The 27,661-nt window shown below is 47.9% G+C and overlaps 1 protein-coding gene across 1 annotated transcript in view; it reads left to right on the forward strand.

Annotated features, from left to right (window-relative positions):
- LOC119399065 (uncharacterized) overlaps window positions 1-27,661 on the forward strand; it is a 198,834-nt gene that overhangs the window by 112,800 nt on the left and 58,373 nt on the right. Inside the window, exon 2 of the mRNA XM_049417522.1 lies at window positions 14,281-14,465. Coding sequence (XP_049273479.1) covers window positions 14,373-14,465 — 93 coding nt within the window. The 5' untranslated portion in view covers window positions 14,281-14,372. The remainder of the gene's footprint in view (window positions 1-14,280; window positions 14,466-27,661) is intronic.

Raw genomic sequence — 27,661 nt, forward strand, 5'->3', positions numbered from 1 at the left:
GGAGTGCTTTAGTGGCAGGCTATAATTTGCGCGGCGGGATAACCCGCACCTCTCCGCCTCAACTTCCCCTCGCCTCACTCTGCAAACTGGTGTATCTAAGCCTACTCATTTCACCTCTCACCCTCTAAACTCCTCGCCGCCTTCCCGCCATTGCCTGTTCTACAGTTTCTCTATACTCTACCCGTCGAACTCTTTAACACACGACGTGTGAGGGTGTTAACGTTCGCGGGGGCCTGCCGAATGCGCAGGGCCTCCGAATTTACACCGAGGTGGTTGTATTGTTTGCACTAAGGTGTGGGTATCTCATAGCGGCAGCGTTCGTTCGAACGTTCGGCGAGTTTCGTGAGGCGCGTTCGTTGGCCTCTCAGCGTGGTTTCGTATGCTTAGCAGCACGTATCTACGTAACATATCTCTCGTACTGTTTGCACGTGCGGCAACGGCTACCCTCCTGTGCGGCTATCCCCCCTGTTGTCTGCTGAGACTATACATACTGTATACGCACAACGCCGCACGTGGGTTTTCTAGTCATCGTCTGGAGCAATTCATTACCGTGCGCATGCGGTCGATCGTCTGCACGTGGCAAGTTTGTTCCATGCAGAAGTGAATACACCCGTGCGTTTTGTCTTCAATGGTGGCGCGTTTCAAATCATGACGTTTGGTTTGTAGCCCCCGTTCATTGCAGTAGCGTGCAGTGGTGTGCTCAGCCTGTACGTTCCTTATCAAAGTAATTGACCATATGTACCCATGCGAGCGTCACGCGAGCGTTTATTGTCGTGGTCCGGAATTGTTCACTTTGCTCTGTGCAGCTGATCGTCTACTTGTGGCAAAGTGTTTGTTCCGGCGGGCAGGAGTGGATGTCCCATGCCACAACTCAGTGTTCCTCACTGTGCGTTCTTGCTCTAGTCGGTTGCTTTGTAACACCGGTTCAATCCTGTTTGCGCACATCCACTCCTTTTGCTCAGGTTAATGCATGCGGTCCGTGCATCGCCATAAGCAGATTTTCTGGTCGTCTGTACACTGCGTTCCAGTTCATATGGTTGAAAATGGGACACCAATCAAAGTACTGATTAAAAATAAAAGCTCTCCTTGCAGAGATGTTATGCTCGAGGCTTGCCGTGTGTCGTAGATAGGAAATAATCATCATCACAAACCGGCACGCGTTCGATCTCCACCCAAGCATTCTGGAGAGATGCTTTACAAGAAAAACTGAAACGTTCCCGTGAGCTTTGCAGTGATCTAGCCTTGTGCGGCTTAATGCAAGCTGCGCCAATTCTTTTACTTTACAAAAAAGGCGTGACCCCACAGCCTGAAGAAGGCTATGGAAACACTGCTTTCAGGTGACCCCCGGTCACCTCTGTAGAAAGGTCAGAGTGGGATCCGGAACGTCGGGTCTGTTCGTTTCTGTAAAGTCAAAAATATTTTTCTTCTAGCCTTGCACGTTTATCCGTGCAGTATGTGAATGCCCCCGTGTCTGCCGCGCACGCGCGTTCCTGATTGTCGTCTGCTGTGTAAGGCCAGTTCATTCCGGTTCGTCTGCCCTCACGGGCACGTGCGCAGAAATGGATGCTTTCGCTGTCGGCTGAGCGGTTTATATACAATGCACACACACCCCCACTGCGTAAGCGCATTTGTGGCTGTCGTCTGCCTATACACCCGATTCCGGCTCGTACTTGACTAGCTTGGTGGCTTCGGCGTCGTCTGCTTCGGGCCTTTCGCCAAAGATGGATGTCCTGTCGTCTGCATCGTATGTACGTGCCACGGGAATGCTCGTCTGCAGGAAGAGCACGACGCTGCTTGTACCCTTCTGGTCTCTTCTCGCTGCACATTTGTGTATTTGTCGTGTGTGATGGTGTTTTTTGCCTTTAATCTAACAACATTGCACGGAGTGCACTGATGCCGGATCCCAGCGTGGTGTCGCTGTAGACGGAGAACGAGAGTTAAGCCTTGTGCAGCTTCAACGCCGGTTTCGGCTGTGTAAGATTGCGGGCGGGCCGCTGCACCTCTGTTGCTGTCTTCGTAGCACAGCTTACCCTAAACTGTCAGCTAAATCAGCTGATGACTTCTTAATGTTGAGGTGTTAGATAAGGGCTATAGCCCTTATCGCGAGGAAACATTGTTTCACCTGTTACAGCCCAAAGGTATGTAGCTTCCGGGAATTTTGAGCATTTGCAGCAGGACATGAATGCTGTTAAATGAATGTAGGTGTGTACCTACGAAATTCTGGTCGAAAGAAGGTCCATCACAAATGAATCTTTGGTAAGATATTCCAGATTTCCTGGTATCTGTAAATGCTGTGGTATGATAGATCAACCAGCTTCAGAATGATTGTTACGATAGATTTGCCTAAGCCTCATACTTCTGCCTTCAAAAGGCTTCGTGACTTGGCGAACTGTTCATTTTTAAGTTATTCAAGTGCCTTATAACATGATATTCCAGTAATCTTTCACGCGTGCGCAACCTTACTGCACTTAAGATACAGACTGTACAGCCACTGTAAAGAAATAAAAATGGTATAACTTCAGAATTTAGTCCGGTAAAGACAGAGAACGCGATGCAAATAAGGCCACTGCGACGCTTTGCAAGCAAGAAGGTAAAAAGATCGAGTCCGTTCACAGATGCGTGTTAAACAACTATCGCAGTGTCAGTTTCCTGCAGTAATTTCGGTAGTGAACTCAACACCCGCAACACCAACAGCGGTAGAACCGGTGACGTCAGCAGGAGCCTACGCGTACTCTGAGGATTCAAGTACATTCTCATGGCTGCTGACGTCTTATTCAATTACAACATCAACCATGTTTCACTCGAAGCACGCCCCGTTTTCCTTTCGGCAGCGGTATGCCCATAAATATAAGAACAAAGACTTATCGAGTGTCTCGTTACGGCATAGTGGCGCCTAGCATGGCCTGCATGGCTGAATGAAAACAGAACCAATCGCGCCAAGCCAAGACAAGCGTGCTGCACGATTCATTCGCCGTTTTAATTACTCGCACGCAATCGAGCCCGCCCACTGCTGTCGTCGACCGGATTGCCGCATGCGCGCGGAAAAAAAAAAAAAAAAATCTCGGCAACTTATGGCCCTATCACGAACCGGACCCTCGTATGAGCTAAAAGCCTTCTGCTTCGTAAGCAGACGTGTACGTCTACTGCCGAAGCAGAAGGCTTTTAGCTTATACGTGTAGTACACTACACGTCTGCCTTCAGCGAAAGTCTTACGTCGTCTGCTACCGTCGTCATGCCATGCGTCGGCTGTATTTGCACGACTTTCGCCGCCTCTTTTTTTTCCGTTGCGTAACCCTAAACCGACGGCGCGCTTACCCTCGCGTCGTGACGGTTTGTGCATACTCCCCTCCCGTAGAGGTTTTCGACCTCGAAAAAGAATTACGAAAGCCGAGAAGGGTGGAAGATGGCGGCGGAGGGGGGTGGAGGTAGTCGACATCGCTATAGCTGCACACTGCATACATGTACGCGCTGAAAAAAAATATAATCGTAAAAAAACGGAACGCGAGGTAGGAAACAAAAAAAATGGTGATCGGGAGCGGCACACCCTCCTTCTTCAATAAACACAAGGGGTCCCCCCGTGAGAAGACTGGTTAGGCTTAGCGAAAGTGGCCGCGCCGCGGCGCTCCACCTCCCGCGAGGAAAGCTGTGCGCATCGTTCTTCTTCGGCCCGCGCGCGCCGCGGCTTTATTAGGAGGCCCCGGTTTTGGGATGATGGCGTGCGCGGCGCACTAGCTTTCTTCTATATACTGCTGGTCTTTACGGTTTCGCGCGGAGCGCATCTGTCGGCTCAACCAACCCTCCCCGCGAGGCACACGCAACCATGGATACACGCGTGCACGCATGTTCCGGTGGGGAAGGGTGGGGCGGAGGCGACGCCATTTTATCTCTCGATATACTTTCGCCTCTGTTTCGTATTTTGCACTCTGAGGCGCTCTTCCGCAGCTATAAGTTTCGTCTGCTTCTCACTCGATATTCTACTGTTCGGCGTCTGCGTTCTGCAGTGTTTTTACACGGTTTTGTGTGCTTTTTTGCATGATACTTAAGCCGCTGCGCCGCCATTATCTTTTTCTCTTTTACGCTGTCGTCTGCTTGCGTTGCAGAGCGCGTGCCTAGAGGACGTGTTCTCTTAAAGCGCTTCTTGCGTTGTTCGTCTGCTTCCGATGTTAAGCCTTAACGCGCCGTTCGTCGTCTGCAAAAGATAAAAAAAGAGACGCCCGCCCGCAACATGGCGTGCCCTTCGGCAATTCATTCTATTTATCGCCTGCATTTTGATTACCCACTACTTTCCCTCTTCATTCCAACGCACGCTCGTACCGTCGTAGATCAGATTCAGCCTGAACTGAACACTGCAGCCCGTAAGGCAGTATTCTGGCTTCCTATGTATATTTCTTTATCTTGTCGTCTGCACTTGTATACGGCTTGCCTTTCTATATCGTCTGCTCCGACGTTTTCTTCTAGAGCCGAGCCGAGACGAAGCCGTTATTTATGATCCAGACCGCGAGGCTATAAATAATGCGGAAGGAGAAAGAAAAATGCAGAATGCCGTTGGCCGAGCCAATTCCGGGGTCGAAGCCGTTGTTGACCTGAGCCATTATCTGACGCCATCGCCTCCCTGTGCCTATAGAACCTTTAATTTTCGTTCGCTGCGTTTTGTTTCGCTCGCATCTTGATGTTCGATTTCGTCACGGGGTCTCGGTGATTGTTATGGGGTTGTCGAGAGTGGTATGCATGAATACGGGGGTAAGCGAGACTTCCTTACGTGCTCTTTTTACGGCATGGTTATGGTTACGAAACTTTCGTCCACGGTCGGTTATTCCCACGCATAGTTACGTATTTCCCGCCGGTTTTTCTTTTCCTTGGTTGTTAGAGGAAGTCACGCGACTGATGCGTAACTCCTCGTGGTTCGGTACTATACGTACACTATAAGAACAAAAGAAAATGATGACCTGCTATTCTTTGTCATAAGTCGTGACTTTATAATTTATTATAAATTAATATTGTTGGGAGCTTAACGTCCCAGAACCATGACATGATTATGAGGGACGCCGTTGTGGAGGGCTCCGGAAATTTCGACCACCTGGGGTTCTTTAACGTGCACCTAAATCTAAGTACACGGGTTTCAAGAATTTTCGCCTCCATCGAAAGTGCGGCCGCCGTGGCCGCGACTCGGTCCCGCGTCCTTCGGGTCAGCAGTCGAGCGCCATAACCACTAGAATACCGTGGCGGGCTGGAAGTCCTGATGTATCACAACCTTACTAAAAGATCCGCGTTAGCTTTCTTTTGTGATTATTATACCCTCTTTGGGGAGTATTTGGAGGCGAGACTCTCCGAAAAAGAGTTAAATTGTATCGTTAAAGAGAGTTATATATATGTTGCAAGTAAATAATAATAATTGCCGGGATTTTGCGCGCCAAAACCACGATATGATTATAAGTGACGCCGTTAAGGGGTGCGGAAATTTCTGGCGCCTGTGATTCTCTACGTGCGCCTAAATCGAAAAGTACACGCGCCTCTGTACCATTTCGCCTCCTTTGAAATGCGAACGCCGCGTCCGGGATCGAGCCCGCGACCTTCTGGTCAGCAGCCAGTACCATAACCACTGAGTCACCGCGACGGCCGATATATTGCAAGTAAGGACTGACCAAAAAGGGTAACAGGTAATCTCCTTTTTTTTTTTCTTAGAATACTGGGCTACGCGCTTCGACCACGCTGAAAGCTTCAAGGTTGTCAACCTTCATACTGAATTTAGCTCATCACCAGAAAATAACTTCGACGTGTACCTCGGTGAATAGTGTACTCTTACAGATACGAAGGTGGGAAAAATGCGGCGTATATCTAAAAAAAAAACGCATCGTTGTCAGCGAAGCATTTAACGGAATGACGCAGATCCAAAGTAGAACACACGTATTCCTTAAGGCGAAAGCCTTTTATGCGTCATGCTACCGCAGCCTTCAACGAAAAGCCGACGTGAGAGAAGTGAAGCAACGTAAAAGATCACGTGACCTTTAGGGAAGCGAAATCAATGCAAAAGCGAGTGAAAGCGTGATAGTGCGTGTATATGATGATAAAGCAAATTGAGGGAATACCGAGTTCGTGAAGATTATTTGTTGAAAGTTTAAATTAGAGTTAGATTGGTTATAGTTAAATAGTGAACGTTGGACGTCGATATAAAGTGCACGGTAAAACGGCCACACCGGATGGTTTCCACCTTCAAGTCGTCTAGGGCGAACGAATAAGGAATCCTGTGAGTTTTCGATTTGAAAAAAGTGGCGAAAGGCGGTCTAGTTGGCACATGTCTCAAAACAGGAATTACCAGCACAAACACGAGACGAACGCAGGAAAACACGAGACGGGCGCTGACTGCCAACTTAACCCTGTAATGCCCAAAAGGCGTTCTGCCTTCAGAAAAATTGTGAAAAAACACTCACTATATTTACTCTTCGTGTAGAGTTCATTTTAAGAAAAAAAAGGGTGAAATTTTATTTCGATCATAACTTAATTACGCTTAATTATAATTAATTAATTAATTTGATTAAATGAATAACTCAGTGTAACTTCATTATAACATGTTAAATATGCAATAATGGTTTTTCCATGAAGCTTTGACGGGCTTATTACCTCTTTTGAGGCATTATTTTTAATGTATCATATATGATACACTGGGTTTTACAGGGTTAATACTTATTGGAAGAAACGAAGGATATTTATGCATACAAATAAATAATAAAACAAGCATGACGAAACATTAGGTTACATTTGCATCAAGTAAGTGACGCCAGGTAGAGGACTCCCTTATCTAGTATTTACCTTATACACCGCTCGCCCCTTTGGCTTTTAATAAAGGCTTCAAATATCTCCTAGCACGCCTATCACAGTTTCGTTTCAGGAGCGTAACGTCTGACAAGCTGAGCATGCGGCCATACTTGGCACCATGTATGGCGAGATTACTCCGAAGACCAGCTTTTAATGAATTTCGATGTTCTCTTTGACAAGCATACAATGAAAAACTGTGAGTTTTCGTTGTATGCTTCTTAAAACGGATAACCAGGACCACACCACGAAATGCTAAGAAAGCACGCACGTATATGGTATGTTTTGAAGTATTACAAGCTTTATTACGTGGTTAACTAACGCAGCTGTGAAACCTAGGGCCGAGTTGAGACTAAGAATGACTCGGCAACTTAGAAAATGAAACGAAGCCGTACACTCGCACGCAATCAAAGTGCACTGCGTATATGCCCGACCGTGACAAGTCCTTCACGCTGTTTTCGTGCCCGCGGTGCCGCGCACGCATATACTAACGCTCGCGCCCCGTTTCGCAGCTGATGGATTGATCCGCTGCTGGATCGTTACGTATCCGTTCGGCTCGGATGACTGATGTCCGAAGCAGCCACAGGCTGTACGCGGCCTCGCTCACTGAAATCGTCCGAGGCAGTGAGAACGTGTTCCGAGGTCACATCGCACCTTTAGGAACGTATACATTCGTCTCAAATGAGTGCGTCCTTCATTTGCACCATCGCTGACACTGTATGCATGGTCGTTAACGTTTGTTCACGCATGCTCTGTTGCGGTTATTAGAGCGAAAGCCTCATATGTCTCGTGAGTGAAAATATGCGGCGTCCGCGGTCCAGCATCGGCGTCAACACGAATGGTACCAAAGTCTGCAACACGAAAGGCTACAGCTATATATAGCAAAAATAACTAGATTATAGATACAGCGAAAGCTTCACCCTAAAAAAATGGAGTATTTGGGGACAGAATTTGGGGAGTGTGTTTTCATATAAAACTTTCAGTGCAAATAGACAACGCAAGACGAATACGGGAAACACACACCTCAGGTGTTTCCCTTCTTCGTCCTGCGTCATCTACTTGCGCTCATAGTTTTATATGAAAATGCGATATGAACTAGCCCGGCACCTAGCTATCCTGTATTCGGGGAGTATTGCTCCCGCAAAACTATAATCGTCGTCTTTGCGTTATCAGTGTCCTTTGCGTTATCAGTATCAGTGTCCACTGTGATAACGCAAGTGTCCTTGCGTTATCACAGTGGTCCCGGCACTTCCCGGTCACGAACGGCGTGCGCGCTATCAGCGTGACGTACCATCCTTGATAGGAAAGTGGCGAGAGCCGCGTTTTCAAAACAAGGAAATGCTAGCAAGCCAGATGACGTTTATAGTTGTGTGGCATAAATACTCCGCAAATACTGGGTTTTGCTTCCAGTGTACAACAAAGATACTATAGCAGGTGTTTTACAAAAAGTCACGTGACCTAGCGGACACATCAATTGATACTAAGAGGAAGATGTCACATGAAGTCATCACTGACGTTCTGTTATGACGTCATCACATAACCTTCGTAGCTTCTTCAGATGTGGGCCGGTCCCGGGGGTATTGGAACATACGGTGAGGTGCTGAAAACTTCAGGGCAAAGGGGGCGGATGACAATGCAATAAACTGAGAACTTGAAAGTAATTTAATGAACCTCGCGTGAGAGCATAGCCTTGCGCTTATGATATCCTTAGTCTAGCTTATGTGACTGTCAATTTTTTTATGGCGAAGGCCTTAAAGTATCTCGTTGAGCGGTACCCCCAAAAGCGAAAAACTGGAGGCGAGTGAAGTTCTACAAAACACCACGTGATTTGCGTCACCGCAGGCCCACAGGCAGCAATTTTTTCGGGGAGAGCGGGGGACTTGCTGAAGGCATTGAGCGTTTTAGAAAAACACTCGTCACTCGTCACATGCTGATGAACTTTTATCATATCGCTTCTGGGCAAGCTGCCATGATGTGAGTTATGATATATCATTAAAACAAACCACGATACCTCGTACCCGTTTAGTGAGGCAACAATCAATGGGACGTGACAGTGACACTAACGTTCCGCGACTTGCTCAGTGTCCGCATTTAAGGCGTCTTCGCCACCTCCGCGCAACACGCCTCTCAGGTGTCGCCGCCTTGATCGTTGGACACACGGACCATCTCTCACCGTCACCACACCTATAGTTTCTGCACGAATCAAATTCGTTCATGTATTTCGGACACTACTTTTGGCTCACCCAATGACAAGCTTTCGAAGTAAAAAAAAAGGAACGTTTGTTAAAAAACATTCCCTGCAACCCGGGATTTATCCCGATCTCCCCTTGCAGAGACACTTCGAAGCGGCGAAGTCGGGGTATACTAGCCACAAATAGCCGTAAGTGTTGTTCGCACCCGCCTAATCGTTAAAAATTACAACATCGCACTCACTTAATTGCGGGTTCAATCAACTGTAACGGTACGGAGTTGCAAGTATTTTTTTTTTAAACGCAGCTTACAGCTATCGCTCTATAACAAATGCGAAGCGTCTGCCCCAAAGTTAATCGCGCACGCCCTGATTGCTCCGCTCGGCGTGTCGAAGTGGTGATGCTGTTGTTCGAGCTCTCGAGGAGAAATGATTGCGGGTTCGTTGGCCGATAAGGCCGACCTGCATACAAAGGCTCTGCTCCAACGGTGGAAAGGTAATGGCTTTTCAGGTTCGAAGCGTATATAGAGCGTAGATCGAAAAAAAGAAGAAATCTGAGCTCACCTTTGGCTCTCCGTCCAATGCGGTGAATGCTTTGGAGAAAACTCACAGGGTTCCTTATGCCTTCACCTAAGACGACTCGAAGGCGAAAGCCATCTTCTTTTGCTTCTCAGTCGATGTGTTGATCCTGCCCCGTCGCCCTTCGAGAGCTTTGTGCAACCAGCGTGGTTTTGCACTGCCTCCAGGATCGGAGGCACCTCACCTGGTTTTGTACTGCCTGCGAGACCAGCCCACCTTTGACCATGCTACGACGTCATGTGACGGCGGCATCACGTGAAAGCCTTGTGATGGCGGCATCGTGTGACGTCACGCCCGAATCGGTGACGTGATGCTGACGTCACAAATTTTAGCTATGTGTGACGTCATATGGTAACGTCATCACGTTCTGACGGTTTTTTTTTTCATCACTAGTGCAGTGCGCGACGCCGCGGGACGCCGACGGTCAATTTTCGCGTTTGACGACGCTTCTAAGGCTTTCACGTTAATAACGAAGCACACCAGTGGTTGGCTTTCCTCTGCGCCTTTGCAAACGCTGGAGAAGTTGACGTGTTCGCAGATTCTAAGCGCGTTACAGGAACACAAGCCATGGAAACTGCACACACAGATGGAGTAATTGTAAGCGTTACGAGGAGAACGCAAATGCACACAACAGAGAGACGGGGGGGGGGGGGCGGGGGTGGCCACAAGTGAGTTCATATACACACATGGCGACAACACATAACAAATACACTTACTCGACGCGCTCGCGCGCACAAACAATAGAAACACCCTAGCGCACACCAACACATCCATGGGCGCACAAAAGACGCGCATAAAATGCAGACGAATTCGTCTCTACAACAAACTGACAAAATAAATGAGCATTTTGAATGTCTGATAACTACGCATATCACGGTAGCTAGACGCAATCGCAGTATCACGATAGCATATCATGATAGCCACTGTACCTAGACGTATGCATAATTAAACATTTGACCCGATAACTAAGCATTTAGAGCATTTCGTTATCAAGGCCCTTGACTCGTGTATACTCACACCCACACACTCGCACACACATACACAGACGAGCGCACACGCCACGGCCTGTTTTACCTTCATCCTTTACTGCGTAGCCCTTGCTTTTACTCTTCTTTGCCTTTCCTTGAAAAACGTCACAGCGTTCGGCGAGTAACGCATGAATGCCTCCACGTATTTGGGATCTTAAAAAGTGAGCCGCGCGTTGGCGATGGAACGCGAGGCACGTGATATCCCATCGCGATCCGCTCTGTTTCGTCCGCTCGGGGAACGGAGCGGCGTCTAAAGCAAGGAGGTTTTCTTTTAAAAAAAATGCTGTAGTGGCTCCCAAATACTGAGCTGCAAGTGTGAACCTAGCTAGCATTTACTCATAAGTGCTCCAAATAAAGTCATTTCGTATGATACTTAAATAGAGACAGTGATTTCCTTCTCCCAATGTAAATGCTAGGTTAATTATAATGCTAGGTTAATTAAAAAATAAAAGATCGCTGTTACAGATGAAAGTAAGGTATCCTCATGCGTGTTGGTAACGTAACCTCTATTAAAACCTGCCACAGCTCTCAACAACACTACAGACAATTTCGTGTGACGTCGAATGGTTTGTAGCAATCGTTGGTTCCACGACAAATCGTCCTGTTGGGAGGAAGTATAATGCAGAAATTCCAACCCAGAAAAACGCTGACCAAAAATTGCAATGTTTTTAAGATCGTCGAGACCATTATGGTTAAAGCAGTGCAAACAAAATCGACGAAGGAGACACAAAGAGCGCTTGCAGAAACAGTGAAACCAACTAGCCCAGTTGTCGACTGCGACGTCGAGACGTTTCGGCTTCCGTACGGAAACCGAAAAAGTCTCGGAAGTTTTCTGCTCCGTGAGTGATACGTTGTAAATAAGCGATATCTCAATGCAAACATAAAGCAAAGTTTTGATAACGTAACACAGGCACAGCGAAGACGCGGGATAATCTTGAAGTAAAATGACGTCACGTACTCTCATACATAAGGCACCGCACATCCCTGCGTATAACAACGTCCACATATGAACTCAACTATGAGCATATGAGCATGCAGCCCGAGGTTAGAACAAGCTGATCGAGTTTATTCATTGAAAAAAATTTGATTGAGAATATTAAAAAAAGCACGAAAGGAAATCTAAGTAACAGTTTTTTATTAAATTTTACCAAGTTCTTGCGGACGCTGTGTGATACACTGACCAAGACCGCACCGTTAAGTGAAATTGGATGCGACCTGAATTATGCACAAAAAGCAAAAAAAAAAAAGAACGCGTAACACGGTCGCTTACGATCGCAATCGGGTCTGACCCGGATCTGATTTCTCGATTGTAGTTGTTTATCTTACGACACCTCCAGAAAGTAGCCAATCACTGCTGAGAAAACTTGTTCCGATTGGGTTTATTCGCGATCAGCACTGTACCGTGTGACACCGATATAAAATAACACGGTACCGATTGTAACACAATTGAGAAGTGATGAAGATTCTTGCTCACCTTCCTATTTTCGTATGTAGCGCTGCAACATAGCCTCCTTCGCACTTGGACTAGAGACGGTACCTTGAAACACGGTCGATGCAAATTGATAACCAATCACGATCCAAATTGCCGCAACCATTGACACGCAACACGGCCAGCGTAGTGACGTCAGATCTAGAATGAAACGAGAATCAGCGAAGCTCAATCCACGCAGCAAGAGCGCTATTACAGAGAACCGTTAAACCGACCGCCGACCCACCGCTGAACAGAGGAGAAATAAACTGACGCAACGGACGCAACCGAACTCGTCACGTGGTTCGGCCGTTCGGCCAGGTTCGGCGTCCATCCAGTCCATCGCCCAGAGGAGGCTTTACATCTGTTTCCTTCTCGCGACTAGCAGCAGTTGCAGCGTTGCAGTTCAGCGTTCAGCGACTTGCAAAGACGCTGCGTCGACGTCGCGAAACCGGCGAAACATGGATACAGATGCTAAGGCGAGGGACAGTGCGGACGCAGGGAGGGCCAAGGGAAGCTTCGCGCGTTGGTGGCGCCACACTGTCGCGCCGACTGTCTAGACTTAGAGGCGCCTACTCCCGTTGCTGGCGCTGCGATAGCTCCCTCGCTATGCGCAGACGCCTGCGGACGCCTGCGGACGCTACATATAGGAGCGGACGTGAAGCTGGTGTGTGTGTGTGTGTGTGCGTGCGTGCGTGTTTGCTTGTCTGCTTGATTGCGGGCTGGATGGTGAGATGGTGTCGCATCGGCCGTGTAGATGCGGTGGATGCGGCGCAGGTCGGGTCGTTGAGAGTTGACAACGTGCGCTCTCACGCCGGATCTCCTTAATTTCTTGTTATATTCTCTAAAAGCATCATTTACCCTTGTTTTGATTTGATTCGTCGTGTAACCTCCACGGCCGCGATGACAGCGATGTTTCTTTTTCTTAAATGAGATATCAGGAAGCAGCCGCGGCAACTTGATATTTTCGTTTCTCTAACGTTGCTGTTTACGAAGGAATTGTGCAGATGCGGAGCTGTCGAGATGCGGATGTCAACGTATCTGTCGAAGGCAGAGTTAGCTGTAGTGAGAGTGCCTTTGCATGCGGTGTGGCCAGCTTCCTACCCCTTTTGCAGCAGCATAGTCAAATTAGTGAGCATAATGCAGCTGCAGGTTTTTTTTTTTTTTGCTTGAATCAGTTACTACGTCACTGCATGACAGTGACATAACCAGGAAATATATCAGACGTGTCTGTAGCGAAAGAGAAAGAAAACCGCTGTCAATTGAGGTTCCGCTATTTTTTTGTTTTAGATATCAGTAGGCCAGACAGCCGCCGCTTCCGAACAATAGAGGAAGGTTTACGCTAAACACGACGACAACGTTACATTCTTACACAACAGCAGGTGGAGCGAAATCTTTCGGAGATAGGCCCCGAGAAGAAGTCGATATAACATACACATTGTGGCTGTGATTGGCTTGCACAAATACAATAACGTTTTACGCTTACAGTGTAAGTGCCTTGGGTATGTTACGCAAAACAAATGAGATTTCCCGCAACATTACCAGGCGTTGTAACTGTGCACTACTTAGCAAGCGGCGGTAATGCACAGTGCTGGGTATGGGTCAGCGCCTGTGCCTCGTGTTGCTTTTGTCGGTCTTCGTGAACTGTGCGCTGTGTTTGCCTTGTAACGGTTATGCCGAGTGATTGCAAGTTATAATTAGCGCATAGGCTGAGTAGAATCTGTATTAAGGTGATTAGGTCTCATCAACTTGAACCGGTGGCGATGTCTTGACGACCTACACTGAACGAGCAATAGGAAATAACAATGCAATCGACTGTCAACTTCAAAGCAATTTAATGATTGTTTCGCCAAAACACAGGCATTCATCTGTGCTGTCCTGAACGTATGCTAAAGGGACTAAATTTTTATCTCTACTTAATTGTTGTGTGTGCTTGTCTGTTTTCATTGTCCGTCGTCTGCGCTATGGCATAAGTGAAGCAGACGAGAAACACGCGTCTGTGTGCCATCTGTTTCATCAATGTGGTTTTTCGTTTATACCATAATTCGTGTACAATGCTTACGATGTAGAGTGGAAATATTAACCACGTCCATAGATTTGCTTCTGTTACTATAGCATCATAACTGTGCGTTCTGTACGGTCGTTCGGCTCACGCTGAAGGCTGCAGTCGTGCGGATGGTTACTGATCTCTGGTTCTTCTTCTGCAGGCGTGTACTTGGAGCCCGTCGTCCGAAACGTGGTGCCAGTGCCGTCCATCTCGGACCAGGCCGGCGCCGGAGCCACGCTGGTGGCAGCAACCATGTTGCCACCGGGCGTGCGCCAATCGTCCAGGAGTGACGTCCTCCTGCACGGGGAAACGAAGAACGTTTGGGAGCTGCGCTTCGCATACAAGGTATTGTAATATTCATATGTGGAACCCTTTTTTTTTTTTGTAACAGTTTCTGGATTAGACTCGACGCCAGGCGGCTCGACTGCTCCATTGTGAGCCATGTCCGAGCCAGACACGAGCCATTTCTACAAGTCACAGGCGGGAACTTAAAGGGATGAGAAATTTCGAAAGAGCGAACATTTCGACAAAGTTACTCCGCCCTATTGCAGCGAAATACCCGAGCTTAAATGTTAACTCAAGCGATACTGCCTGGTCCGCTATTTATCTCTTCTAGTTTCCATCTTCTCCTAAACCTTTGTCTTAGGCTTGACTTGCGTTTTGTTGGCTTCATTGTCGTCTTTTAATAGAAAACGCAGAAGAAAACAGTAAGGTGGAAGAGTCTTCCTGTTAGCAAGCAGTTTTCAACATTGTCGAAACTTTTAAGTGCGGTGTACAGCACTTGTCAGGAGGGCAGTACACCAGGTGTCGTCCAGAAATCTGTCGAGGTGTCGCAAAACCAGGGCAAATGGTTTTTCGACACCTCGACAGATTTCTGGGCGAGGTTTGCTAGGTTCGCTGTATATGGATGCAATCCACGGCAGCATTTTTGAGGCCTAGAAAGTTCAGTTGTCCGGGCATTGCTTGCATGGAGTGCGCTGCAACCATGCAAGAGCTATTCTCTCTTTTCTGGCTGGTCCGCTTGCGCGACATCCAGATTTCTTTGCAGTGCGCTTATGATACAGTATGACTGAGTAGTCCAGATTTGTTTAAACTTTCGGTGTGCTAAGTGAAGCTGCGTACTGCTGGAGGCAGCTAGAGACGACGCATGCGCACTACGCACACAACTCCTTAAGCTGCCCAGCTCTCTCACAGCCACAGCCGTGGAGTTACCTCTTCCGTGCTGCACCTATTTAAGAGTTGTGTACGAGGAAAACGAACGCGTCGCTGACAGGCTTGCGAATTCAAGACGAAAAAATGAACGGCACATTAACGGGACACGCGCAAGTCGAGAAGGAGAAGGTGCTGACTTCGAGAAGGAAATGAATGACTAAGGTATCGAAGAACCGTGATAAATACACAATGAAAAGGAGCAAGAAATGAAGCATCATTCGGGAAGGAACGAAGGCAGGAAATAATGAGACGTACAATAAAGTAAAAAGGGTAGACGCGCAAACAGAGGGGGCGCTGAGTCCGAGTAAGAAAAGAAACTATAGAATCAAGGAGAGAGAGAAAGAATAGAAAGAAAGGGAGAGGAGTGAAGGAAGTAAGGAAGTCTCGAAGGAACCAAGGTTGCTATGAAAGAAAGAGATACAGAGTATAGAAGAAGAGGCTAAGGTGAAGGGCGAAGCGGCGTTGCTGCTGCCAGGTTGTTCGTCTTTCCTGAGGGTGGGCGGGGGGCAACAAAATGGCCGCCAAATGAGCTGAGACGAAGCCTGACTTTCTGTGCGGCTTCCTAATGGATGCCTGGAACGCGATGAGTTGGAGAGGGACCACCCGGGCAGGCGCGAGCATTTTATCCTTTCTTTCTTTCTTTCTTTCTTTCTTTCTTTCTTTCTTTCTTTCTTTCTTTCTTTCTTTCTTTCTTTCTTTCTTTCTTTCTTTCTTTCAGGTGAGTAGAGGGTGGTCGCGTAAGCGAGTGCATGTACTCTGTAAGGTCTGTACGACCACTTACAACGCCTTTCTTTCGGTTTGTACGCGCGTACACGTCACTGGAGACAACTGCAAAATGCAGCGATGACAGTGCTCTTTCTTATCTTCTTGTTTCTTTCTTTGCGTCACCGTTATTTAACGCCGGAAGCATTCCGGGCCTATCCTACGGACACTCAGTGACAAGCGTTCTTAAGTTACTTGTATACGGTTGTATTCGCTTGTATTTCATACGTGGTGCATGGAATGTACAATCTGAATCACACTTGTCTGGAGCAGCCAGTGAGGCGCTTTAGCTGTCGTTCTCTGCAAAAATATGCAGAAGCCAACACCGCGTAATGATACCAAACCTAGCCATACCGCAGGCTAGGTCCTTGTGCTACAATCAGGGTTGCCAATGGTGGCTACTTTTCGCCAAATTGGCGAATTTGAGAGGCCCGTGGCGACCAAAAATTATCAATGGCGACATGGCGAATTTCTGGCGATTTTCGGCTTAGGTCTCCACTGAGTTATGCATCCCAAGCTCAGTGTCTTCCCAACGAATGAGCGGCAACATTCTCTGTATTTTCCTTGGTTTTAGACCCACGAGTAGAATGTGCACATTACGCGTCATTCGGTATGTCCGTCCTGTAACTCGTATCTTCTCAATTCATCTACAGAGAAAATAAAACGTTTATTTGATGTTCTGTGAGAAGATCGGTGAGGGGAGTCCTTAGTCCGGGATCCCATCTAGATGCAGGAGGTACCGGAACGTCCCCCAGCGACATTCTAGCAAAATGTAAGTCAGCGGACTGCCTTGCAAATTGCGAGAGGGCAGTGTTTGACTGTAAGTTTATGGCTTTAGGTGCTTCAAGCTTCTCTGAAATTTCGCTTCTGAAGGGGCTAGACCACGGGTTTGCCGCGTGTTCCGACCATTTGTTCCGCCAAAGCTCCATCTGTTCTGAATAGCTTGGCGACTTATTCACTGTTGTAGTACCCCCAATTCAGCTCGTAAAGACTGTTTTGGAATAACGAAGAGAGGCGGTATGCGGACTATTTGTGCAATAAAAAAATTATTTATTGAAGCATTTTCCACTGTTCTCGGTGAGCATGTGCAATGAAAACAATTGCTATATAACATTTTACATTGTCTACTGGTTCATTAATAACGCATCGGATTGACGTGTGTAGATATAAGTGACGACTATAAGAAAGGGTCAGTGGCGTCCGGTATCATATTAGTTCACACTGAAAAGGTGTAAGACTGGCTAATGATCGGTTCCTGTAAGGATTCTGTCGTGTTACCTTCAATAAACATTTTAATCCTTTTAATTCATATAAGGGTATACGTAAAGCTGTCTACAAACAACGGTTTTCGCCGAAGGTTTACCACACTTTTACCTTTGAAACGAGCGGACAGGGATGGAAGGATATCATGAGCGCTTCATTCATTCACCCTTGCGCCACCACGCACATCTTGCGGCTAGTCGGAGCAGCAGCACCGTGCACTCCCATGATGAAGCGGGCGATACGACTGTCATTGAGAAACGTCAGTATAATTTAATGGTTTTGGATGGTACTGTATTCAACGGGGCTATACTTGAGTGGAAATTGTTATTACTAGGTATGCCGCACATATCTAGAACGGCGACTTTTTTGGCGAAATTTGTAAAAAAATGGCGACTTTTTGCTCGTCGTTTGGCGACATTTACTCGAAAGTCAGTGGCAACCCTGGCTACAATTCAAGCATGAACGGAAGCTGGTAACTAACGCGAGGTAGCAGCTGCGGATGGCGGCAGCAACCACAGCCACTCGCTCGACCGCTGTATAGACAAATGTTATTCGACTGTACAAGGGTATCACTTGTATACATGCTATGCGCCACGTGACCGGCCCTACCCCCTCCCCCCCCCCCCCCCCCCAACGGCAAACATCATCAACACACAACGCTTAAGATCCCCGCCTCCCCGTATAGGAACTAACCTGTAGCGATTTTAATCCATTCGACCAGAACAAGCGCAAGAAGAAATACGTTGAATGCAAAGAAACGTCACGAGTAAACACAGTAATTTATTCCGTATATCTCCCTCATTTCGCAAAATATCCTGTTGCTTAGCGCGGGGTATATGAAAGTTTGCAAATTTGGATTATGAACGATCTCACGGAAAAAGAAACACATAAGAAAAACAGCTAAACGAGCTGCTGAGTACGGCCCGCCTTCGCGGGGTCCTTTGAAACTTTCTTCCGCACCGAGGTCGAAATGAACTTTGTATATGCAAAAAGTAGTATATAGAGACAAAAAGTAGAAGAGAAATCTCCAAAGTTTGACCGATGGCCGCGCGAGGGCGCACCCGTTGCCCAACATTGATTACCGGCGAGGTCGCTAGCAGACGGCGGATAAAGCAAAGGAGTCCGGGCATACGGATATGTCGTCTGCTTGCGCGGTGCGTAGCAGACGACGGATCCAGAGAACATATATGACGGATCTCTTTCATAGTTTGAGGAAACACCGCCGCTAGAGCGATGGCGATGGCGGCCGCGGCGGCGCTGCTTGAGAAGCGAAAAGCCCCTCGCGGGAATGGAGCACCTGCGTCACGAAGTGGCGTTAATCCACGGACTTCTCGCGAGATCGCGACCGCAGTCGCGATGTCGATCGGTCTCGCCGTTACGCGCCGAGAAAGCCTTCGGAAGTATTCGAAAGGGGGCGTTGAACCACGTGACACTTTGCGCCCGCCTAATCCCAATGACGTAATGAAATACCGTTCGTGTGAAGTCGGAAGTGCTCACTCACCTCTGGCTAGTATGTATATACGTAGTAGTGAGCGATCATTTTGTGTGTTTGTGCGTGCGCGTGCGTGTGTGTGTGTATGTGTGCGCGCGTGTGTGTATTTGTTGCGCGGTTCATTTTCTAGAGAAGGCGCTACGTCACAGCCCGTTATTGTTGAGCGGCGCGGCTCCGAGGTATAAATACATACCGTAGGTGGCTCTCTTATCGGTAAGCTCGATCTGTTTTGGCTTCGAGATGACGGATAAGCGAGCTCGAGAGTGAAGTCTGGAGACGCTGGGCTTTTATATATACGTAGACACTGCGCCGTTTATTCGAAGCGACAGAAGAGCGCCTTCTTTGAATCGGTCGTTGGCACTAATGTCACGTCTGGGCAAAGGGACAACGAACTCTGGTGGCCCTCGAATGTTACGGTTTCATCCTGACGGCGACTGATGATGCGAACTTTCTAGATGCGCTGCAACGGTCTTAAAGCAAAATCGGAACGCGGATTCAATTTGGAGTGCTCGTGGCATCTCGAGGAAGTCATGTTTCACTATTTGGCGTTCTTGTGTTCTCTTATGAATTGGTTGCTGGGCAAACGTTGAGGCAAACACTGCGGCTACTACATGCTCAATTTTACGCCCATGTATGATAATTGAGTTCTGCGCAATCCCGCAAGGTGATGGAAGGGTTATACGTCCGGAGGCTTCCTGCTTAGCTCAAATGGTAGACGACCGTCCCGGAAAGGCGTTGTTCCCGCGTTAGATCCCCAGACCAGGAATAATTTTCTTTGAATTAGAAGCCTTCCTTTCTGAGAAATCCGTATTGATTTCCTTGTGCATTTTTGCTACAAAGAGGTCTTTACGTCTCTGTAGCTTGTGATGACCCGTTTCCCACCTCAACTTTCATACAACTTTGAAAGTGAAAACTTGTTCATCGTAAAAATTGCTAATTTGTTCGTTGGTTGGTGATGAGTAGCTGAACAGTAACATAGGACAAACTGCTTCAGGAAGGGAGCTCCAGAAGTATTTACCATGGGCTTGCTTCCAACTTGAAACTAGCCTTCTTTCGTTCTTTTTGTTTAGCAGGATAACTGAAAAAGGTGACACTTGATAGTTCGCGCTCATCTTCTGTTGTTCGTTTAGCGGCGTCCCTTCAGCTCGAGTGACTTTCGTACGCTCGGTAACATGAGCGCGGACATCACGGTGAAAGCGTGAAACATTCCTCTTCCCCTCACCGCGAGAAAACCGCGCGAGCAGACAACGGAAGGGCAATGTTCTCGCTGCGCAAATATAAGAAGCGAGCGAGCTCGACGACGACTTTTAAATGCGCCCGTCGCGCTGCTAGCGCCATCTCGCTGGTAATGAAGAAAGCTTATTATCGCCTGCCGTCTGTGAGTCCGTCCAGCGGTAAGGGGTATGTATATAACGCTCGCCGTTAGCTACGTGGAGGATCTGCGTTTCGTGGCGTAGTGGATAGCGCCACTCGCTGCGGAACAAGAGGTCCCTGGTTCGATTCCGCGCTTCGGAAGCAGTTTTCTGAATTATTTTTCTTTGGGGCTTTTATATATATATACATACTTATACATATACGGTGCATGACGGCGACGGCAAAATCCAGCCGAGACTGTCCATATAATTGCTATCGCAATAAAACGGTATCGAATGCAAGACCATTCAATAGCATGAGCGCAATATCCGCCAACCGCTTTCCTGAACGAGCCTCTCTATCTTTCCTCGGAGCTGTGCCAACGTCAAACAAGGCTTAGATTTCCTACATTGGCTGTGTAGGAGTCAAGAAACACGTAGCCTTGATACGGATGATCTGTACCACTATTCAATAACCACCCTACATTTTCCGCAACAAAAACGAATAGTTGAAACAACTGTGCTTGTGGTGCATAAGGACGATGAGCGGAAGGTGGGGCGTAAGGATGGCACTTTATGGGAAGGAAAGCGCATGACTTTCGAGACCAATTCCTGTCGCTATCTGACAGTGGCCATGTGGCTGCGGCTACATATTTTCTTGGCGTCCCTATATCCCGGATTGTTTTAACTGGACCCACGAAATGCACATGTCGTCACAAAGTATGTATCCCGTTATCGTCATACCGGCTTCTATACTCACCGTCTACGCTTATCAGGCCCGTAGCCAGGGCGGGGGGGGGGGGGGGCACTTAAGAAATTTTTATGATACATGGTGTTTTACCGAAAATAAATCAAGAAAATAAGCGTTTTTCTCAAATTGTCAAGGCTTTCAGCAAGTGCCCCCCCCCCTCCCGAAAAAAATTCCTGGCTACGGGCCTGACGCTTATGAATCGTCCACGAAGCATCAGAGTAGCCCCATAGCTCCCTGAAATATAGTTGCAACAAATGTAATCAAATTTACAAGTCATGTTGTGGAGACGCTGCGGCATTGTCGTGTTCTCACTTAATTCCATTGATTATTTACGGAACAAATGAATGATATCGAGATGCAATATCGAATTCACACTGATAACCGTCAGCACAGGCGTATCCAGGGGTCGGGGGGTGGGGGGGCTTGAGGGGCTGTTGAAGCCCCCCCTCCCAAATGTTTCAGTTTTGCATGCGTGTATATACACGCACACATACAAACTCATGCACGAAATTACATAAATGGTGGTAGGCCCCCCGAAAAAAATATTGCTAACGCCTACGACCATCAGGTATGACTCCGGCAACCTGTGGATTTCTTGTCGATGAATATTTACACGAGACACTTCATACGCGCAGTGTAGTCTGCTGGAAATATTGCTAGGCCTATCGAATTCATCATAACGCTAGAGATGTTGCCTCTTAGCAGACAGACATCACACGTGAATTCTTGCAACGGGCATTTCCTTTTCTTTCGTTCTCGGATAACACTTACAGGAGACATCCGATACGTGTGTTGCTCATTCTACACACTACAAACACGACTGAGGACATGCCTGCACGGATTCTACAGTTTCGGCGATCGTGTGGTTCCGTCAGATGGCGCGGCCAGCGCACTGGGTGGCCATGGTGGATGGCAGAGGCCCGAAGAGCTACATCGCATTCAAAGAAGTATCGCATTCCCACTGATAACCATCAGGTATACGACTCGTGGGATGTCTTCCAACATTGTCGATGAATATAGACGAGACACCTGATACACGCTGTGTAGTCTGCTGCAAAACGCATCTAGGCTTATCGAAACACATCGGGACGCTAGAAATGTTATTGCCTATCTGCAGGTAGGCATGAGACGTGACTTCTTGCAACGCGTACTTTTTCTTTCACTCTCGAATAACAATTACAGGGGACACCCGATACGCGTGTTGCTCATTCTACACACTGCAAACACGACTCGGGACATGCCTGCGCGTATTCCACAGTGTCGGCGATCGGGTGGGCCCGTCAGATGGCGCGGCCAGCGCAGTGGGCGGCCATGATGGATGGCAGCGGCCCAAAGAGCTCGAGGCAACGCGTGACCATTGCGCATGCAGCCTGGGTGCCTGTTCGTGGGGTACTTGACCGATGCTTTCTCTCGATCTGGTGGACTCATAGGCGTGCGCAGGGTTCTCCATTAGGGGGGGGGGGGCAAGTTTCATCACAACCCCCTCCCCCGGCCATTGGTCGAGTCTGAAAAAGAAAGCGAGCTCCGCAATGAATGCAAGAACGAAAAATGAAGCGATGACAACGGCTCACAACAGCTTGCCGATTGTCCCCGGCTCTCAGGGGTTAAAGATGGGACGTAAACAATTCTTTGAATGCAACATTATGGGGTTCTTGGTTTCCGTTATCGTAAAAAAAACATGCCTAGCCATATTAACCTTGCGCATTAAAAAATGACGTAGGAACTCCGACTGAGTAAAGGTATAGGGCATAATTGGCGCCCCCTTTTCGGTAACCAGAAAAGGCGGCCGCCTCGCCCCCCCTTTCACCCCCTCCCGGGCGCACGCCTATGAGTGCACTCCTAGCCTGTGCACGTTGAAATAGGCATGAACAACGGACATTTGGACGTACAAACAATGGACGACTTCCTCTAGCAGAAGGGAATACGGAGGGAACGCCCAACTTAGGCTTAGCTTCGCTTTGAGAGGGGGATCGGAAGAAAAACTAAGCTTTTTTTTGTGAAGAAAGTAAGGGGGTAATGAAATAGAAGCAAAGCAGGCCAACGTAGTCGTGAGAAACACGAAAGGGGAGAGTTTACGGTTCGTTCCTCTGGTCCCACGCCTACTGCTGGGTAGCCTGACGCGAAGGAAATACGAGACGGGCAAGGAATGGATTATATAGCGAGAAATCGACACATGAAGGATAAGTACACAGATGTGCATATGGAATATACGAGGTTAGGACAGCTTGACAAGTAAAAGTAATGCATACAATAGCAAGTAGATAAGTAGACCTTGGTCCTTAGCAATTAAGTGACGCTAATAGCCCGTGTGATATTTCAGCAACGTTTTCTTGTAGCATCATATGTTGTTGCACCCATAGATCTGACGACCTCATCATATGCATTCGCCTAAGGCGACTTGAAAGCGAAAGCCATCCTCCGCTTTTCTTTTTCTCAGTCAGCTGTATAGTTGTCTCCCCCCCCCCCCCCCCCCCGCACTTCCCTTCCCAACGTTTTCCACACCTCACGTGGTGCTGCACTGCATCCGAGATCGACCCACCTTTGACCAAGCGAAGATGTCGTGTGATTATGTCGTGATGTATTATCATGACGTCACAAATTTCGGCCATTTGTGACGTCGTGATGACATCGCATCTCCAAATCTCGTATGAGGTCACCAGATTTTTGGTACCATGCGTGTTGTCGCAACGACGGTCAGTTTTCCAGTTTGCTGAGGCATATAAGGGCTTTGTTCATAATAAGGTGAGGGAGTCATTGTGAAATTAGGCTTGGTTAGCGCAAACAGTCAAGATGCGGAGAGGGACCTGTGCCTTCTCCTTCTGTCGCGGTCCTGTTGCCTGCGCTAAAAAAAAAGGACTTCTATGTTTGCCAGGCACCAAACTGAAAAAAAAAAAAATACGCAGTTTGCACTAGTGGTGCAAGGCTGTACTAACAGCCGAGCTTTTGGCTACCCAGTACCGACTCAGTCGGGGCATGGCTGGGATTGGCTTAATCCGGCATGACTTGACCAGCACGGCTTAATGCGGCACGGCTGAGCTTAATGAAGCGCACCTCGATCTGTATTTGTCTTAATCTGTTTTAATCGGGGTTAAGCTAATCCGTGTTAGTATATCTCCACACATACGACTGGCTTGATCACGGAGGGTCGGAATCGGCAGTCCAGATTTTTCACATCAAGTGGGATTAGCGTAATCTGACCTGGTGTATGCCCCATCTGGCTAGGCAAACTCGACTTAATCCGTATTAGCTTAAAAATCAGGCTTAATCTTTTAGTGGTAATTACGCTTAACTTAATTAGTCGTGGTTTAACTAGAATTGATCATGCTTAAGTTGGCTGAACTAGGCCCGACTAAGCTTAACTTGGCTTCACGCGGCAACGGTATAGATATATGCTGAGTTTTCTGTTCGCACGAAACGGACTAACGAAAAGCCAAACAGCTCCACTGAGAAAGCTATCGCTGAAACAAAAGCGCGCTCTGCATTATATACAAGAAAATCTACGCACCCTGTTCACTGAATTCACCCGTATTTCATGCCTAATTCTTTTTCACCGACCACAAACACCCACGCAGTGTTTACAACTACTTCGCGGCCGCGAGGACTCCAATTTGCGGGGAACCGATAAGTTGAAGAAAAAAAAAGAAGAGAACTGATGGGAAGAAGCCGTAACCGCGAGAGTATAGTAATAAATAGAGGGAAATATAATGAAACGAGCCAATTTCAACCACCCAGGCACCCACAGACCAGACCGACCCAAGGACCGCAATTTTACCATCCCGCCACGGACGCCGATCGGAACGTAAATCACAGCTCTATATTTTTCTTCATCGCCGCTATATGCGCAACAACTTCGCCTTCGCGTCCATAAGCGCATACATACGTAAGTGCGGTGTATGTATACCCGTAATCGCAAGCCTTCTTATCTAGATCTTTGCGAGAGCGCCGGAAGGGAAAGCGTCGAAATTGCCGTGCGTGGGATGATCATCTCGCGAACGGACCGCAGCCGCGCGAGACCGGAGACCATCACCGGACGCACGCCGCGTGGTTTTGCATTCGCGAAATAGTAAAAAAGGATAAATGAAGGAACCTTGCGCGTTTTCACTTGCAGAGGCGATGCAAGAGATGGCGAAAGAGACGGGAACCGGAAAAAGCTGTCGTTTAGATTCTCAGCGATATGAATGCGTAATCGAAGTTGGCAGAAAGGTCATCGAGCGTCCTGAACCGTTAGCGTTTTCGCAGTTCTCTGACACAGCCCACGAATAAGATCGCGGACGCAATCACGAGCTGTTGCCTTTTGCTTCGATTCATTCATTGATCCACTCCTTTAACCCTTATTCGCAAAAACTTCTAGAGTGTGACCCTTATGCGCAAATTTTAACCCTTATGCGCAAAATCTTCTAGAGTGTGAATGCTAAACTTCCTGAATAATAAGTCACACATTCCCATATGCGTTTGCCTAAGACAACTCAAAGCTGAAAGCCATCTTCTTCTTTCGCTTCTTGTCGATTATATAGATTCTTGTCTCCCCGTCACCTCCGGAAACTTTCTGTACCGAACGTGGTCTGCCATTGCCTCCGCGGTCGGCCCACCTTTGACTAAGCGACGATGCCATGTGATGACGCCGTCATGTGACATCAAGTTACGTGACGCCATAGTGACGGCGTCATGACGTAACAAACTTTGGCGCCCTGTGACGTCATAATAACCTCATTGGGTGACGTAATCATGTGATGATTTTTTGCATCACTCATGTTCACGCCGGTGCCGACGGTCACTTTTTGCGTTTGACGAGGCTTCCAAGGCTTTCACCTTAATAATAATTGCTGGGGTGTTTCGTGCCAAAACCGCAACACGATTACGAGGCCCGCCGTAGTTGGGAACTCCGGATTGATTTGGACCACGTGGGATTCTTTAACCTGCATCTAAATCATGCACCCGTGCACCTAAAGCATGCACGGGTGTTCTTTGCATTTCGCCTCATAGGAATGCGGTCGCCGTGGTCCGGAGTCGAACCCGCGCCCTAGAGCTTAGCAGCGCCACACCTTACATGGAATAAGCTTCTACAGCGGGCCAAAAAACTGCGTAAGCGGTCACCGGCACATATCCCGAACGTTCACACTCGCCTCACTTGAACGCTCTCCCACGGGCACCTTCCTGAAGGCCACCCTTTTCCAATATGACACGAGCGAAGCGAGCTTGCCAAATCGAATTCGCGCGCTTCAACTCCATTCACGAACACTGTTTGCGTGGGATATAGTATATGCCTCGGACGTGGTCTTCACGTAACGACGTCTGAGGTGTAACCGGAACTTCGAACGCTGAACCCAATCGCCTAAATTACGTCTCATTTCCGTTCTTGCCAACGCTGCCAACATGACTTAGACCGTGGCTCGCGCTCGGTCAGTATTATGCAGCCTACGTCGTGATCTGAAGGTCTGGTACGCCTGCGAGCATTTGCATCAGGACCGGTCGTGCCCTTCAGGGCGCATCGAATGGTAATCGGTCACCATCTTACGTTTATTACGAAAGCGTCGAAGTTACAAGCAGGCAGCGCGATTTGTGTTTCAGCTTTTCACACCCCTTTCGGAAAGCCGTAGGCGCTGTTGCCGAATGTACGTGGCGTTGCCCTTTGTCCTATATATATGTATACTGCCTAGAACTTGGTCAGAGAATGGATTCCCTGGAGCTCTGTTGACTTAGTCACCGAAAATATATGTAATTTCCATGCTTACATGAACGCGGTCAACATGACTGGGGCTGTGACTCGTACGCTGCAAACATGGGCCAGCGAAAAAATTAACAGCTCACTCAGATTCACTTCAGAAGTACATTTTGCTCTTAGAGCTCACTCGGACTTAGGCTCACCAAAATTTTCCTCAAGCAGGGTGACTCGGATTCAGATTCACTAAAATTTTTACCAACGGGACTCACTCGGACTCAAACTCACCAAAATATTACTCACCCAGATTCAGACTCAGACTCACGGCCTGATTGATGAGTCTGAGTGAGTCGGCTCATGAGTGAGTTTGCCGACCTATAGCTGCAAGTGTTATATATATGGGACACCCACAACCCAGTGCCTGCGAACGTTTGCATTACATCTTCATTTACCCTTCAGCCTTAAAGCTCACCGGACCGTAATCCTTTACCATCCTACGTGTAAGACAAAGGCGTTGACGCTATACACGCAATATGATGTGTGGTCTTCTACACGCCCCTTTCGGCCTACTTGCGTAATCTGTTTTCTCGCATGCTCTACGCTCTGAAATTACATCCGCTCTTCCTCGTTGCCCGTGACGTAGTAACGGAGAGAACTTGGTCGGAGGTTGGATTCCCTGGAGCTATGTGGACGTAGTCACCGAAATTACACGTAATTTCCATTCTTGCTTTAACACGGTCAACATGATTGGTGCTGTGGCTCGTACGCTCTCAGTTTTATATATATCGGACTCCTACGGGCCAGTGCCGCGAACATTTGCATAACGCTGTCGTGCGGTTTTCAGCTGAACAGCCCACCAAAATGCAATCCTTTACCATCCCACGTGTATGAGGAAGGCGTTGAAGTTTAACACACAATATTATATGCGTACGCTCTTTCCACGCCCATTCCGGCCTACTCGCGTAATCTGTTTTGTCGCATGCTTCAGTTTACTTTCAAAATGTAAGCGCTGTTGCTCATTGCCTGTGACGTAGTGTCGCCGAGAAAGTG

The sequence above is a fragment of the Rhipicephalus sanguineus genome, chromosome 7 (genome assembly GCF_013339695.2).
Source record: "Rhipicephalus sanguineus isolate Rsan-2018 chromosome 7, BIME_Rsan_1.4, whole genome shotgun sequence".
Lineage (NCBI taxonomy): Eukaryota > Metazoa > Arthropoda > Arachnida > Ixodida > Ixodidae > Rhipicephalus > Rhipicephalus sanguineus.